The 18,409-nt window shown below is 37.0% G+C and overlaps 1 protein-coding gene across 1 annotated transcript in view; it reads right to left on the reverse strand.

The window, feature by feature from the left end:
• LOC311066220 (transmembrane protein 132C) overlaps positions 1-18,409 on the reverse strand; it is a 320,252-nt gene that overhangs the window by 16,162 nt on the left and 285,681 nt on the right. Inside the window, exon 6 of the mRNA XM_084087267.1 lies at positions 4,376-4,584. Coding sequence (XP_083943393.1) covers positions 4,376-4,584 — 209 coding nt within the window. The remainder of the gene's footprint in view (positions 1-4,375; positions 4,585-18,409) is intronic.

Consider the following 18,409-nt stretch of genomic DNA (forward strand, 5'->3'; position numbering starts at 1 on the left):
TAATTCAAACAGGTACAGACAGGCAGAAGGTTCACACACACTTAGTAGGATTGAGATCAGACAAAGACTGACTGAACTGAATGGAACTAAATACAAACACTGTATTACTAAATACAAACACTGTACACTGATGAACACTGATTAACAGGACACAGGTGACATAGATGATGATGATGATTAACTAAACACAGGTGATACAAATGAACTAAATGACAGTATCCATGGATACGAAGGAGTTGCGGGAAAATAACAAAGGAAGACATGTGACTACTGAAAATACAAACAAACACTGACACGTGACACATATACAGTATATACAAAAATGTAAATATTTTATGTAGAGAGATCAACTCTGTTACGCCAATCGCAGTGCATCATGGGAGTGGGCAGAGCTAACAAAATTATGGGTAATGTAGTATTTTACCAGGAATTCCTCTGTTAAACATGATTATTTAAAAAAATATCTGATTAATTAATGCTGGCTGATGTCTTCAACAGAAGCAAACACCAATGATTTAACAAGGTTTATAAGTTATCGTTCAAAATCAATTTCCCTATTGAGAAAATGAATGAAGTTTTTACTTCCAGAACCCGACTGTTGCACACTATTGTGTCAATTTAATCACCATTTGTAAGTATGGGTTTTACATCTAAGTCTGACTGAACTGGCACCACCAAGCAGCATGTGGGTGCTGCTGAAGTCACTAGAGTTATGAATACTACAACATGAGTGAGTGGGATCTTAAGGTGTCACCACAGTAATGTGCATTATTACCACAGTAATGTGCATTATTGCCACAGGACTGCGACATTAGAATGGACTTTGGGGCTCTGTCACTGAATCAGATTATGATTGCATCAGGTGGCTATCTTGTTAGTGCTCTCTGAGATTGAGGCTGTCAGGACGACGGCAATCGAGCCCCTCATTAGAGTCCACTCGATCTACCATGACAGACAACCTCCTACTACTGGAGACACAGCTCTATGAAGATCTTGCTGGTCTAAGGCTTTCTCACTTGTCCAATTTGAGTTCAACTTTGTTGTCCAAAGAATCATTATTACATACTGATTATATTCACCTTAATTTGAACAGAGGTTTCAAATGAGTACACAAATTAGATCACAAAACACATTGAAGTTAGCAGCAGAAAACAGATTTTTACATACATATTCTTCAAAAAAGTTGGAGGTTGCCTAACAACTTTCCCTGTATGTACTAATTCACTGCTAAGATGTTCAGAGTGGTCCCTAGGGCATTGCTTGGGTGTTGTGGGTAGTTGCTATGGTATTGCTAAGCAGTCACTAGCAAATTAATCCTTAAAGAGTTTCTATGATATTCAGATCCCTAGATATGATTGAGGTTTAAGATATAAGTTCTCAACGGAAGTATATGAGATATTTCCACACTGATTACTTATGTAACTGGTCCTACTCGACCCCCATCGAGTGGGATTCGAATCGCCGTCTCCGGCATTGGAGGCGGACGTGCTAACAAGGACGCTAATGACCGGAGTCTCTAGCAGTTTCGCCACTTAAGGCCAGGGGAGTGAGTTTTACATGCTCTTATAGCTTGCCTCTGTTACACTCACCCCCCTAAACCTCACTCTCATCCAGGTCACGGCACCAAATGTAACCGGTCTGGATCGACCCGCTCCGAGCGGGATTCGAACCAGCGTCTCCGGGATGGGAGGCAGGTGCTCTAAGAAGGACGCTAAAGACCGCAGCCTCTAGCTTCAGTCGCTAGCGCGCCTCTAGAGGCCAGGGGAGTGAGGTTTATATGCACAGCTCTTACTAGCTAGTTACACTTAGAAAAGACATCCTCAAAAAAAAGAAGAAAATTTAATTAAAAGAAAATCTTTACCATTTAAAAACACACATCAGCTTTAATGGTGCTTGACCTTGTAGAGTTGTAGAATTACATGCACATTTCTACTTCTTAGGAACACATAAATAGAACTTCATAATGAGCAGGTTGATGTAAAAACAACAAAAAAAGAAGCATGAAGCAATTAGCATCTAATATTCATTGTGTGGACAAAGAGCAACTCATTAGCATTAACAGCTTTATGATATGCATCCATAAACCACAAAATAAGCTATTATGAAAACATGCACTTCAACTAACCGTGAGTTATTTTAGTAATAGCACTGTAAACCAGTGGTGTACTGATAATCCAGGGTGCAAACCATAAGACAGGGCCCCACCCACAAACAGTGATGTCAAGTATAAGGGGGCCGCCACATGGGGTCAATGGCCCCCCATTACTTGCTTTGGGGGGTCTCCCACAGCAAATAAAATCCAGTCAAAATAGAGACTCACCTTTTTAAATGTGATATTTTGCAGAACTAAATGGATATAAACACATCACTGTCACCACTCTTTCCCCAGTGCTTGCACTGTCAGTCTGCCTATTTTTCCTACGTTCCTACGTACTTTTTTAAAGTAAAGCAGACAGTGTACATGTCAGGTAGTTATGTCATCGAAAAGTTGAGTAGAGAAGTTTGGGAAGGAATGCCACCACACAATGTACGGGATCTCCCTTATGGCTTTGCTCAAACTCTCAATGAATCTGTATTGTAACTATCTCAAAAATAATCTACCTGATACATGTACACCCAGAGCAAACCATTTGGAACTTCAAATTTCACCTATGAAGAGCTTCATATTTTATATTCTGTATTCTCAGCTTCTCACACGCATTGGGAATCATTCCACATGGGACATACAAAAATGGAGACATAGAGCAAACTGCCTCCATATCTCCAGGAAATCGCATATATTGACTTTATTCTATTTTCAATTCACAAGCCCAAGCTTCCCTGTGGGTTATAAGGAGAGAGGTGAAATGTATCCCATACTTCAGTTTCGAATGACAACTAAATATTATAGGTGCATGCTGGGAAATTGCAGCCAGAAGCATTTCCAATACTGTAGGTTTAAAATGATCAACCCCCCTAATGCGGCTGTTTCATAACTCAAGGATTTCCTACTTTTACAGATTCACAGACACCCCACCCAGACTTTTAGCCAACCCAGGAACCCCCAAAATCATTACTATGATAACTTTAATTAATTACCATAACTACGCTAATTAGACTATAGGATTAACAATGCATATTAATAATTGAAATCATGAAGGTCTGATTCATATACAGTATTTTCATACTTAGATATAAATGTGAACTTCTATCTGAATGAAATGAATATGAATGCTTAATATAAACTACTGCTCTAATAATGGTTATAATGGTTGTTAATGAAATTGTAATGTTACCGTTTCTCAGTGGAGCTCAACAGTGTCCATTATAAATTTCACATTCTTTTGTATTGCCTCCTTTGTCTTATCAAGGATTCACGGCACTACTGTACTGCCCGACAGAGAGCTTGTTTTAATGGTTTCACACTCTATAGCTGCTAGTGAGATCTGTTTCTCTGTATGGGGATTCTCACATTCTTCGCACTGCACCACCCTCAGTACAAATCGATATGAGGATTTTAGTGCATTTTCCACATAAAAGTTTTAACGTTTTTTTCAAATATGTTTTTATCCTGAAAATACTCTGTGGGTTCACGGCGTAAATATATAAAATATATATAAACTTAACGGTGAAAATTGTTGAAATTTGTCTTGATTTATCTGATCATTTTTAATGTTTCATGTGCTCCTTTTCTGTGCCAAACACATATTTAAAATAACCGTTGAAGCATTTTCTTAGTTTTTCCTTTTACCTGCAGGATTTCCAGCCTCAGTTCCTTTTCGATTGGAACTCAATGGCTCACACGAAGCCATGACGTGGCGTCTCGTTCCCCTCTCAGAGAACAGGGTTACATAAGAAACCTGTCACGTTTTCATGTTTTATGGGGACATTACTTAGATATACAGTAATGATTTGTGTACTGTTCAAACTGTATATTCCATCCCCTAACCCTACCCGTCACAGAAAACTTTCTGCATTTTTATGTTTTCAAAAAACATCTCAGTGTGATTTATAAGCTGTTTTCATCATGTGGACAAACCAAATATCTAAACATGTTCCACTGTGGGGCTGAATACGGAGGTCTTTGGAATGTAATACAAACGCTTCAGTTGTTGCCTTGGTTTAGTGATGGTATGAGATGTAAATGGTGACTGCATTATGGAGGATGATCAGATATTAGATACCAGATATCACACCCCAGATGAAACCTTGGACCTTGCAACAACAGATTGCAAAATAAGCAACAACACACTAAAGGTCTTAACCTTTGAAGAACTTTGAGAGTGACAGGTGTTTTAATTTCTGTGGAAATCTGCTGAGTTTTCACTGCGTATGCAGAATCAAATGTGGGTGCCAATCACTCAATATTCTCAAAATCCATCGCAAAGATTCGTACCTCTGGGCATTACTGTTTACGGGAATCCTCCAGCCTTTGATCTGATTGAGTTCAGTATCTGAAACTTCGATGTGCAGGGGCAGTTTGGGAATCCAGACCTTCACCTCCAACTGAGCCCTCAGATAACCATATGTGAAGTTCACCACCATTCTGACTCGTCCTCTCATCTCTTTGCCATTCACGTAGACGTAATCACACCTGTCTGATACCTGAGGGAAGAAAAAAAGATCATGTCAGTGATGGAGAGGTGAGAAAAGACCAGGGAATTGATCTTTTCAAGACACCTTAGTGAACTTCACATTACCAAAATCAATGCAATGCATCTGAGCAAAAGACAAGGTATATTTGAAATGGATTGATAGTGAAATCTGACAATATTAGGAAAATATTTTATTTTTGAAGACTTGACTCTCTGTGAAAAGTTAGTGTTCTGGTCTAAGTATCATCCTGACTCATGCACAACGATTTAGGTCACGGTTAAATATCCCATTTATGGGGTGTGTTTTTATCTTGGCTCCCACAATCTCTCAGTCTTTCTCCCACAGTCTTTCTCATCGCTTTCAGTTGTTCTATCGGTTTCTACCTTTGAATGAAAAAATAAAAGCAGTACTGGCTCTCTTACATTTAATATGGCACTACAGATGCCCAAGATGAAAACAGCACTGGGTTATCTAAGGCAAAAGATTGAAGGTATAACTGCATGTGAGTGTAGGTTTACTGTTATATATCCTAGATCTGACAACACCTTCTGCTGATGTCACATATGGAAATTCCACAAATAAACAAAACTTTATGGAATGTCCTTACTCAAGTGTGTCTGTGTGTTTGCTGGTCTGTGTTATGAATATTAACCAAAGGTTCCTGCAAGGATAATCACGTGATAATCATATTAAATGTCTTAAAGGTGTAGTAAGTTAGCCAATCAGCAGTAGGGGGCGTGTCCACTCATGATGGGGGAGAAGAGAGAGTGAGCAAGAAGAAAGGGAAATTTGAAGAAAGACTGTAGAAAGAGAGATGGCTGATGAAGACATTACAAAATAGAAAACAGTTTTGAGTGTCATTGTCTGGAGCTGGTATATATGTGCTATATGATAATTTTTTGTTATTTCTTGTTGTTTGTTCGTCACCTTCGTTTTATTTTCCGTGAAGCATTTTGCTTCGCTTCATCTAAAGAGACATCCACTCATTGTGTGTTTGTGCATTTTGGGGGCGGGGCAATGAAGGGAGGGGTGTGTCTTTTTGGGTTGATTTCAAATATCAACAGTGCTCAACTAGTAGTGGGAAGTTCGGATCATTTTACTGACTCGGATCTTTGAGTCTCGTTCAGCAAAATGAACAAATCTTTTTTCGAGTCATTTCGTTCATTTCAGCATAATATAATTAAAATTGCATGTTAAGTATCCCAACACGTCTAGTACTTACGAAATTGTTGATTACATTTGTAAAAAGAATAAAAATAAACTATAGGGTAATGCAGCCAAAGCCAAATTATAAGAAACCGAAATGTTTTATTAATTGATTAGTTGTTGGGTCTTAAGTTCAGGCTATTTCAGTCTGACTCTGTTAGTTCACCTCAACTCCTGATCTGAGACGTTCTTTCCTTTGCAACTTCATATTTATCACGTTTGTTCTCCTCGTGTCTCGAGACGTTAGTTGTCGACTCGTCAGTGTCTGACTCTGATCTGTCTGCTGGGCCGTGCCGTGTGGTGTGTACAGCAGGGCCGGAAACAGAAATGATTAGTTCATCTTTCGAGTCTCGAGTTCGGGTTCGGATCCGAGTCTTTCGTTCTTCCTGTCAGTCCCACAGAGGCTATGCTGTCAGTACCGGAAAGAGAAATGATTAGTTCATCTCTCGAGTCTTCGGGTTCGAGTCGTTCGTTCTTCAAGCCACAAACCCATAGCACTATGCAGAAACAGAAATGATTAGTTCATTTTTTCGAGTCTTCGGGTTTGAGTACTTCGTTCTTTTGTCACGTCACCGCTGGTATCTTGCATCAACATTAGATTCGTATTATTGACTGCGTCTGAATATATATTGTTTTATATTTAGGAATTCAAATACAAAATATGTGCAATAAACATTATCTGAAAAATAATTATTGCCCCTGTCCGTCTCTTTTCTAAATGTTTCTTGTGCATCTGTGGTGTGTTTTATTATTATTATTATTGTTGTTATAATATATTATAATAATAACACACATTGTTATATATAATATAATATAATATAATATAATATATATATATATATATATATATATATATATATATATATATATATGCTATAGGCCTATAAGCTATGTTACAAAGGTGTAGGTTTCAAACTTTAGGTGACTAAAAACATCACTAAAATAACACTATAAAACACAGTGAATGACTCAAATAGCCATGAATCCAAAATACATAACACTTCATTTCAATTTTTAACTGATTTTTATTCATTATAACAAAGAATCAAAAAAATCATATAACAACTCAATAGAGAAAAATAAATTAGAGTGGATTCAAAATTAGTAATAGTCTACTTGACTTGAATTTGTAAAGTTAGACTTGAATAGTCAATATATTTGTATATGTGATATTAACTGAAAATTATAATCCACTGTAAACAAGTCTCATCAAAGTGGTTTTCCCCACATACGGATAAAGCTTTGCATTAACAAACTCTTAAATATCACATTCAATGTTATAGAAAATAATCTTCATGACAGAAATTCACAATATACCCTATATACATTTGAGAACAGAAACGCATCACGTAGCCTAACTGTAAAAGTACAAATAAAAAAAGAAACAAAAATAACTACGCGCTTGTTTGTAAAAAGGTTGTGAATTAGTATTCGGTGACAAGTCATGTGACAAAAGAACGAAGAAGGACTCAAACCCGAAGACTCGAGAGATGAACTAATCTTTTCTCTTTCCGGTACTGACAGCATAGCCTCTGTGGGACTGACAGGAAGAACGAAAGACTCGGACCCGAACTCGAGACTCGAAAGATGAACTAATCGTTTCTCTTTCCGGTACTGACAGCATAGCCTCTATGGGACTGACAGGAAGAACGAAAGACTCGGACCCGAACCCGAACTCGAGACTCGAAAGATGAACTAATCATTTTTGTTTCCAGTACAGATTCAGAACCCATATGTTGCGTATTGCGCATGCGCGGTCAACACAAAATGAACGAATCACTCTCTGAGACAACTCTGTAGTCCCGAGTCATATTAAAGATTCGTTCAAAATGAACGAATCGTTCATGAGCGACACATCACTATGCTCAACAATGATTCTCAGAAATCACATACTGCAGCTCTCAGCAATGAGTTACCAAAAAAAGAAAAGAAATAATCTTACTGACCCCAAAATTCCCCATCGTGACAGAAAAAACAACGATTGTGTGTTAGTGTAAGTTTGCATGAATTGGCAGGATCCAGCTGAGCCAGGCACCAAAAGTCACCTTTCCTTTCTAGATGCCTGATGGACAAATGGGCACCATTTTGGTTAATAATGATGAGTAAATACAACCGCCTATCGTAAGACACACTCACATCCTCTTATGAGGAGTTATGAGGCCACATTCCAAAACCATCCGTTTCATAAATGTTGGCGAAATGATTTGGCTCAGTGTTACCCTCTGTTGCGGGTCTCAAATCACTATGACTGGTTCGGTTGGACTTTGATTCCTCTAACCAGGATCTGACAGGGATGGAAACTACAGAAGCAACACACACACACACACCATCAAAGTGTGGCCAGCAGCAGAAAGATAAAAGCAAGCAAGAGCACACATACTCATACACACGGTCTCACACATGGCTGCAAACCCAAATTTTGTGCATAACCCTTTCATATTAATAGAGCTCCTAGGCTATTTTTTATTTGTAAAAACAATTATGTTCCTATTTTTTCCCCTCATAAGGAATATTAAGTCTCAGTCTGTCAGGGTTTAAGAACTGCACAATCATTTCATGCTCCCTGTAGAGCAATTAGAAGATCCAGATCTCTTTAAACTAGAAAAAGCTAGTGGCCACTTTCAATGTTTACAGTACACTGACTTTTTAAAAATGCATTAGAGGCACAATAATATTCCCATATATTGGGGGGATTGAAAAAAAAAAAAAACTATCCAACCAACTCTATAACAATTAAGTTAAAATATAATTAATTTTAAAATTCATTTTATATATATATATTATAACTCAACATTTTCTGAAAGTTAAGCACCTCTTTTCACTCACAATTTGTTACAAATAAACAAGAAGAGACTCCTTGAATAATGTTGTGGAAGAGACTACTGAATAATGTCATTATATGTACTGGAAAAATCAAGAGTCCTGTTCCTGGCTCTGGCTGAACATTACACACACTCACAGAGCTGAGTGAGACATCTAATCCAGTATCAGAACATCATGGTGTGTTGCTTTCAACACTTAAGGGTTGTTAGAGCTGTGAGAGTTTGTTTCATGCTTGTCTGATTGATAGAGTTGTCTGCTGTCAGAGTTTCCTCTTCCTCTGTCTCCATAGCTTTATCTCAGTTACTTCAACAAAGTCTGAGTGCGGAAATGCTTAGACTGTCTTCTTGGGCTAAAAAAGTGAACCTGTTTCAAGGTAACAAAAAAATGAAAAAGCCAAATTGAGTTTTGTATGGCGTTCATTTCAGAATTCGAAACAGTTTGCCAAACCGAACTTTCCTGAAAAGTTCCTGCCTTCTTTGACATGAAATTCTGAGATCAGACGTCCGTCCGTGAAAACCAGAACACACTGAAGAGCCGCTATACAGAAATTGAAGTTGTTAATGAAAGAGACACGGACAATGTTTTTCATGGTTTAATACTGTAAAGCTGTTTGGGGCCGATAGACGATGATCAGCTGATAGACGAGCTGATGCGGGCTTATAAAGAGGATTTCACGTTTCTAATTAATGCATTAAATTATTATTATTATTACTACTACTTTTATTATTAAATTAATTTTACAATTAATTTACCCCACAATAATTTTATAGCGCATCACCCCATAACCGATAAGCTTCGAGGAAAATTAAAGATTAGTTAGATTAGCTTACTACTCATTTCAAAAACAATATATTTAAGACGGAATACTTCACTACTTATGGGCCACAAGAGAAGTATTAAGAAAATAAATTAAGACAGTTATATAGCCTACCGTTATGGGGTTACCAGCACGTTGAAGTAGATTCAGCTCTCATCGTTTCTGAGAGTATTCGCACCGTTAACGCAGCGTCAGATGTTTTTACTTTCACTTTCTGTATTGAATAATTGACTGGGGTTTGTCTGAGACTTCTCCACTGCCATAACTCTAGAGCACAGTTTGCACAATGCTTGTGTGATATCCACTGGTTGATCCATTCCGTTATCAACAATTGTTCGCAAAATGATGGACAGAGATTTAGATTTGGCACGTGTCATTTTTTGTGATATAATCAAATAAACTATTAAATAAACAAGTAAATCAATTGGGTCTTTACTGGAGTTCACTGGCACTTTACTGGAGTGCCGAATTGCAGAGCTCATGCAAACATATCCACATGATCAAATGCTTTCTTAGCTGCTGTTTTCTCACCGCTGTCATTTTTGTTGTGTGTTAAGCACAAGCACATTTTACATATTCATCTAAACGCCGCTTTCAGCAGTGTGGACGGCATCAGGATGTCACGTATTTCTAACTTCTTTTATCCCTAAGGAAGTATATCAGGGCCTTAATTTGTTCATAAATCAAATCACGATGGGACTTTTTACAAATGTCATTTATAATATATGTATGGTGGATATTCAAATACAAAATTTATAAGTATTAAAAAAAAAATCTCGTGCCGTCATTGGCAGTAACATTAATGAGAAATGTATGCACATTATTTTGATTTATATCTTAAAAATAGGAGCTGATCTCATTAAAACAGATATAGTCAAATCATTTTACGTTTAAAAATGTACTGTATATTTCAAATAAACACTGTTCTTTGGAAATTGTTATTCATCAAAGAATTGTGCATCAACAAAAATATTAAGTAGCATAACTGTTTTCAACATTAATAACATAATAATAAATGTATCATGAGCGGCAAATTAGAATATTACAATGATTTCTGAAGGATCGTGTGACAGTTATGGCAGCTTTTCTATTACAGGAATAAATACCATTTTAAAATATATTAAAATATCCAATTTGATCCAATAAATCCAGTCTGGTGAGCATAAGAAACTATATTTTTATTGCCCTTTTTTGCAACTAACTTTCTACTAAAAAGTAAACTGCGAGTAAATTCCAGCAAGTTCACTGTAATTGCTTTGATTAATATGGTACATTTCATCTATTCCAACATCACTAACTCAAATCTATTGTTACGGACACACACAGGCACACAAACACACAACACATAGGCCGTCATCATTAATCACTGTCACAGACTGGGGAATCTCCCACCGCAATGTTACAGCCATGAATAGTCAGTCTGGAAAATTAACTACCTGTCAGACACATCCAATCAAGCAGTCATCTGAGGAACGAGAGGGCCGTACACGTGTTTGACCGAGCAGGTCTGACAGCACAATTAACCAGGTCTTAAACTACAACTATGTGGGTCTTCTTGAAGGAAGAAGTTATTTATAATCAAAGGTGAAACACATCAAAGAAAAGTACATTCAACTTTTACTTCCTCCTATTTATATTAAACACTTCATCTGCTCTACTGGACACGGTTGGACTACTAATGTAGCTCCTCATGTCACTCCTTTCAGGAGAACCGGTAATCTAAACTCACCTTTTTATGCGGTCATCAGTTTTACCTGACTGGCTTCCAATAGTGCTTTACATCAAACGACTTACTGGCCCCTTTGAAAGAATCCCAGATAACATTCCCCTATGCACTCTCTCTCACACACTCTATACAGCATCATGGTATATGGCCCAAGAATCATCGATTCCTAAAACACACACAAACCAACTAAAATACACACACACATTTTCACACAAAGGTTTGGTCAATACATTTGAGTTTTTACTGCAGATCCTTTGCAGTCTTCCAGTTTTTAATGTATTCAAATATGTCACTTTGGTTGGACACTATTATTTTGTCCAATGTAACACTGCTGATACTGCACACAACCTTCACAAGTTTTCACTAGCTTTTTTCCAGAGTGCATTACAGTGTGTGCAGCCACTAACATCTATTCATTATGCACATCATTGCTCAAAATCTGAACAGCTATGTTTCTATATTAAGTTGTGTAGCCCACAAGAGCACTCTTGACCTAAGAGGCTTTTTCTATTTTTATACTGAAATAGATATATGTTTTTCCGGCTCTTTTGAAGTTTAATATAGAAATACTGTATTGAAAATTCTCCCCCAGTACACCAGACTATTTATTGATACAAAGCAGCAGAAATATCTAGTTCAGGCATGAAACTCTAGAGGACACAGGCTGAAAGGTCCTTTACATGCAATATGCAATCACATCATGACTGTATGGCACAAGCTGATTGGCTTCTGCTGATCCTGCAGCCAATGAGATTGCTTGCTCAACATTTAAATAGTCTGGTTCAGTGTTTGCTGCTAGTCCGAAACCCTCCACCTCCCCCAGCTCCACCTGCCTAGATCTGCTACAGGATTTATGTACGTATGTCTATTTATGCAGCAGCATATCTGTGTATCTATTAGCAGTAGCAAGTTCATACTTGTTCTACAGCAACAATAATCAACAGCAGCAGCAGCAGCAGCAGTGTCACAGATCTAGGGTTAGCGCAAACCCTCTTTTGGCGTTAAAAAACTACTGTCAGCATTTACTAAAGACATGCAGTGAAAACTTAGCACTGAACAGACGTGGACAGGGTTATTTTTGCAGCCGACCTTAACCTGACGGCAAGCTGTTCAACATCACTCGTCTCCGCGCCAAGACTAAAATCACAAAGGTACTCATTCGTGAGATGCTCTTCGCCGCCGAAGCAGCCTTGACGGCCCACACCGAAGATGGCCTGCAGCAGCTTGTCAATCGTCTTTCCTACGCCTGCAAGGAGTTTGGACTGACCATCAGTCTGAAGCCATGGCCCAGGAAAAAGACTCTCCTCCAACCATTGCCATTGATGGGTACAACCTGGAAGTTGTCGAGAACTTCACTTACCTCGGGTCCACCATCTCCAGCTCTCTCGCAGCAGCGGTCATGGCCAGACTGAACCAGAGGTTCTGGAACAACAGCTACTCAACAGCTTTCACTTGAGGTGCCTGCGGCGTATTTTACACATCCACTGGCAGGACAAAGTACCTAACACAGAGGTTCCGGAACGCGCCGGCATCGTCTCCTGTAGACGGAAGGATGCCGACAACGATTTAACGGTCCAAAAAAAAAAGCATGTCTTAAACCAGACGCTGAATTTGCTCTGCTCTTGGTAGATTGCGTTGGTCATTATGGAAATGTTTCGGCTTCGTCTGTGTTCTTTAATATGTGTGTCGTCAGTAGATCACACGCAGAACTTTCCACTCCCAACTGTGTTTTTTTCTGGAATGGCGCTCTCACGCTAATTTGCCCAGTTTAGTAAATCTGGCCTCTAGTCTGTTAATTCAGTAAACTTCAATAATGTTGTACTTGTCAAAGTAACTCAAATTAACCTCCAGCAGTTACTAGTAGCTAGCAGTAGCACACATTAGCATGGTATGCAATTATTAATTATACAATTATGCAATGTACAGCACAACAAAGAGGAAACTAGCTACTAGCAACATTTGCAGAGTAATTGCTCATTGAAAAAGCAACATACAACATACTCTTCATCCACCCGTCATTGAGCACAAGCTTCACTCTTCACAACAACATTAACTCTCCATCCTCCAACATAACAAAAACTCTTCTAAGGATATGTCTACATTAGTTAATTAATTAATTAATTAATTAATTAATTAATCCAAATACATTTTAAAATAGAAATTTTTATTTCAAAATGCTCACCGTCCACACTACTGTTCTCAAGCGTTTTCCAAAGGTTTCTCATCCACACTGAAACGTCTAAAACCATAACAGGCACAATAGCTGTATAAACACATATCTATCGGTTCAATATGCGTCACATGACAAAACATGCATCATCGTATTCAAAAACCTCAGTTTTCACAGTCTCACGGCGTGTTCACATTTATCCACTTGGGAAAGCTTTTTCCCAAAAACTCAATCTTTGCAGGACAAAAACGCCGCCTCAGTTTGGACGGAAGGCCAAAACGAAGAGGAAAAGATGCGTTTTCAAACGAAAACGTTAATGTGTGGACAAGGCCTAAAATACAACATAATGGAACTTTAAACATCTTGCTCAAAAGCACATAAAATAATATGTAATTTCAACATTTACTCTTTATGCAAAGCCTGGTGAAAACTAGAAATGGAACTAGAAACCCTACCCAGGTTCAATAATGGCAACTTTTAGAAAAAAGAAAAAGAAATTAACATTCAGAAATGCATTAAACTGCTTAAAACTGACAGTAAAGACATTTTTAATGTTACAATTTATTTATTTCAAATAAATTATGTTCTTTTTATCCATCAAAGAATCTATAAAATATTAAACGGCACAACTGTTTTCAACATTGGTAAAGAATAAATGTTTCTTGAGCACCAAATCAGCATATTAGAATGATTTCTGAATCATGTGACACTGAAGACTGGAGTAATAATGCTGAAAATTAAGTGTTGCCATTACATGAATATATTACATTTTGAAATATTAAAATAAAAAGTTATTTTAAACTGCTATAATATTCAAAAATATTACTGTTTTACTGTATTTTTGGTAGAATAAATACAGGCTTGGTGAGAATAAGAGACTTCTCTCAAAAAACATTTAAAAAATCTTACCGATCCCAACCGTTTGATGCTACATAAAACATAAATTGCTTGAATCTCTGAACACTGAGGAAAAAAGGCTGTTATGAAGAAAAATATGCAGGGAAAAGGAAAACAGCTCAAAATAAGCACCTGCTCTGAACACTGTAGTTTGGAAGTGTAGGAAGAACTATTCTAAGTACAAATGTCAAGTAAGTGTGGATACCTTTCAAGAATTTTGAAACTGAAATATGATGAATGAGAATTACAAACTTTAATCAAGGTCAACTATCAAACAATCTTATTTGCTCTTGAAGTTCTCAGAAGTTGGAAATTGATCCAGCTGTTTGTGACAAGATTCAAAGAACGTCAGGCGCTTTGATTTAAAGTTGTTGTCAGGATGACCTTACTTGCCTTACTTACAAAAGCAGAACTGACGTATTTACAGTCTGCAGTTATGACCTATTGAGTTGTGTGACTAGTAAGCACAGTCACAGTCTGCTATTGAAGTTGATAACATCAGTAAAACTGATCAAACAAAGCCACCAGAATGTCTAGAAATCTGCAATACGTGTGACCTCATGTCAGCAAACACATGAATGCATAACTAGTGTGCTTTCAACAGTTGTAGCCCTGCTAAATTCACTAATAAAGATAAAATGCTAATGTTTTCTATTTAGCATGTAAGAACATCATGTAATGCAGCACAATATAGCCATTCAGCATTTTGCCACTACAGTTTTAGGTAAAGAGATTGTGTAATTTAGTCTATTATGCATTACATTTATTTTCTTTAATTATCTATTGTTGTGACTACTGACAGGCTGATGGCTTTGTGTTTCAAATTAACTGGGAGAAAATGATCCACAATGGAAGATAATGATCCAATATCCAAATTGGTGGTCATGATTATAGGAAGAAAATTGCTTTTACTTTTCAATCTCCGGGGGAACAAACTATTTTCAAATCTGTCTCGCTCTTTATATCAACTAGTTCCTTCTTTTATTATCAAGTTCTTTCACACGCACACATAGGACTCTCCAAGGAAATAGAAAATTCATATCAAAATGGTTATCTTTCTAACCCACTAAAGTCAAAGCAAATCCATTATGCATTAGTGTGTACGCCCAGAGATCCATTATTAAGCTACATTGTCACACTTGTATATTTAACATTAATACCCTTCAGTAAAATGATTTGTCATTCTGCTCATGTTTCATAGAGATATTTTCACATGGTCAGCTGAGGTTTGATTGAGTTTTATTCTATGCCTCAGTCTCCATAGCAAGCCTTTGTTATCATTGTAAAAGCAAATGAGCTACTGAAATAATGTTAAAATCGGACTTTGAGTTGTGTTTAGGTCATTTTGTTTCTTTTTTTTCTTCTTTTTTTTTTACAGTGATTTGTCTAGCTACTGTTCAATTGCTTGTTAACGCAAATATCTAATCAGCCAATCACATTCCATCTCTAAATGCACAACATGTCAAACCATAAAGCAGATGGGCTACAGCAGCAGAAGAACACACACACTCCTGTCAGCTAAGAACAGGACACTGAGGCTACAATTCGCATGGGTTGACAAGTCACCAAAACTGGACAATAGAAGATTGGAAAACCGTTTCCTGGTATGATGAGTCTCGATTTCTGCTCTGATATTCAGATGGTATAGTCAGAATTTAGTGTAAACATCATGAAAGCATGGATCTATCCTGCTTCATGTCAACGGGTTCAGGCTGCTGGTGGTGTAATGGTGTGAGGGATATTTTCTTATCACGCATTTTAGGCCCCTTAGAACCAACTGACCATTCTTTAAACGCCATAGCCTACCTGAGAATTGTCTCTGAACATGTTTATCCCTTCCACAGTGTTCCCATCTTCTAATGGCTACTTCCAGCAGGATAACACGCCATGTCACAAAGATCAAATCATCTCAAACTGGTTTCTTGAACATGACAATGAGTTCACTAAACTCAAACGGCCTCCAGTCACCAGATCTCAATCCAGTAGAGCACCTTTGGGATGTGCAGCCGACAAATCTGCAGCAACTGCGTGATGCTATCATGTCAATATGGACCAAAATTTCTCTCTCTCAAAAATGAATCAACGTTGAATCAATGCCATGAAGAATTAAAAAGGTAAAAGAGGGTCCAACCCAGTACTAGTAAAGTGTACCTAATACATTCCTTGCAAAAAAACAGCATTTGCAGTAAATTATAGCATTTTTTTTTTTTTACAGTGCAGGTAATAAATAATTGCCTTGCATTGTTCTAGTCAAGCCACATATAGGAGATACTGCAGTATGTAATTTCTTTACCCTAAGCGTCACTAAATAATTACTGGTTTCACAAACACTCCCCCGTCTGACACTGGTAAAGTTAACAGTTCAGTTAAACTGGAGGGAAACTCTTACAGAAGCTTAAATATGTGCTATATGTGGTGACATCTGAATGATCTTGTTGTATTACCTGGTTATTTAATGAGTGAATCAGTCTACATTAGATTAAGCCAACAGTCTTTTTAAGGGTCATATCAGGTAGAAATAGCTCCTAACTGCACACATTCTGTTTACACAGCGAATCTGAAGTCATTTGCACATCTTCAGCTACAGTATGAATTGGGATAAGCTCAAACTTTATTTCATGAATATGAATGAAATGTTAGGCTGAATGTTGGATTACTGCGGTCTATGTAAACATATACAACGTTTTGATCATTTGCACACGACCAAAGCCTTTAATGCTTTTAAGAGTTTTAGCTGAAGCACAGCTGTGTTTTTAACTGTGAAGAAACACATTTCAATTAGCAATTAAAAACATTCTCACGAATAACGCTGGCATTAAATCACTCCCACAGTGGAAGCTGATTGCGTACAAGTCTTTTGGGTCATTTAAAATGAGAGAATTTCATGTCTAAACAACCCCAACTTAATAGGCCTGTCAAACACAAATTATCATCAACAGAAAAAAAAAAAAAAAAAAATTGTACAATCCAATCTTGTTTAGAAACAAGCTTCAGCAGATTTCGTCTCATGCGTAATCAAACATATCATAATTATATACGCTATGATTGAATTTGAGCTCATACGTGACCGAGATCCAGCTGGAGGCATTGCAAAGTAATCAAAAATAATAATAATAAAAGAATTAAAGAAATGAACATAATGGTCAGTGATCTTCCGTTTGTGAAAAAGAGATGTGCTTCATTTTACTGAATGCACTAAAAGTAAAAAAAAAAAAATGTGTAGTACTAATGCACTTATTTGCAATGTCATCATTACAAATGAGTAATTACAAATATATTTAAAAATACGACAAGTTTCAACAGAAATGACATTAAAGTATATTTTAGTAACCATAAATGCTTGTCAGTACATTGAGCAGTACACTTTAACCTTGTAGGTATGTATGTATATTAATAATGTACTTTAGTCCTACTTGTGTCAAACAGCACTCCAAAGTTCAGTTAATTGCATATCATATAATTTCAAACTAAAATGCATTGTCATTTAATAGCAATTAACATACAATTAAAGGAATAGTTCACCAAAAAATAATAATTCTGTCATAATTTGCTCACCCTCAAAATGTTCCAAACCTATATTGATTTCTTTCTTCTGCTGAACACAAAAGAAGATATTTTGAAGAATGTCGGTAACCAAACAGTTGATGAACCCCATTGACTTCCATAGTATTTTTGCCCCCATACTTGGAAGTCCATGGGATTCATCAACTGTCTGGTTACCAACATTCTTCAAAATATCTTCTTTTGTGTTCAGCAGAAATTCATACAGGTTTGGAACAACTTGAGGGCGAGTAAATTTTCATTTTTGGGTGAACCATCCCTTTAAGTGTATGAAAACATTACATTCAGTTTGCACCCATTGTAAGGATATTCTTTTAAAGTCTATTATTTCCATAATAAGTACTCTTTTAAAACCAGGCTAAAGTGTACTTCTTTTTCACAAAGGACATCGCATGACATCTTGTCAGATTTTTGTAACGTGGTAATTAAGAAATTGAGAAAGGGACCTCCACTGAACGAGTGTCAGAGTGAGAACAGACAGGGAGGAGAACATTTTAATTTAGCCAAGACATGAAAAGAACTTTCAAACAGTTCCGTTCAAGTTTAGATTGATTCTTGAAGCATTCGCAATTAGTGTCTGAGTCCTTACATGATGAATAATTATTAACTCTACTAATCATTGGAAAAACTTCAT

The sequence above is a fragment of the Abramis brama genome (assembly GCF_963993115.1).
Source record: "Abramis brama genome assembly, chromosome: 16".
In the NCBI taxonomy this organism is placed as follows: domain Eukaryota; kingdom Metazoa; phylum Chordata; class Actinopteri; order Cypriniformes; family Leuciscidae; genus Abramis; species Abramis brama.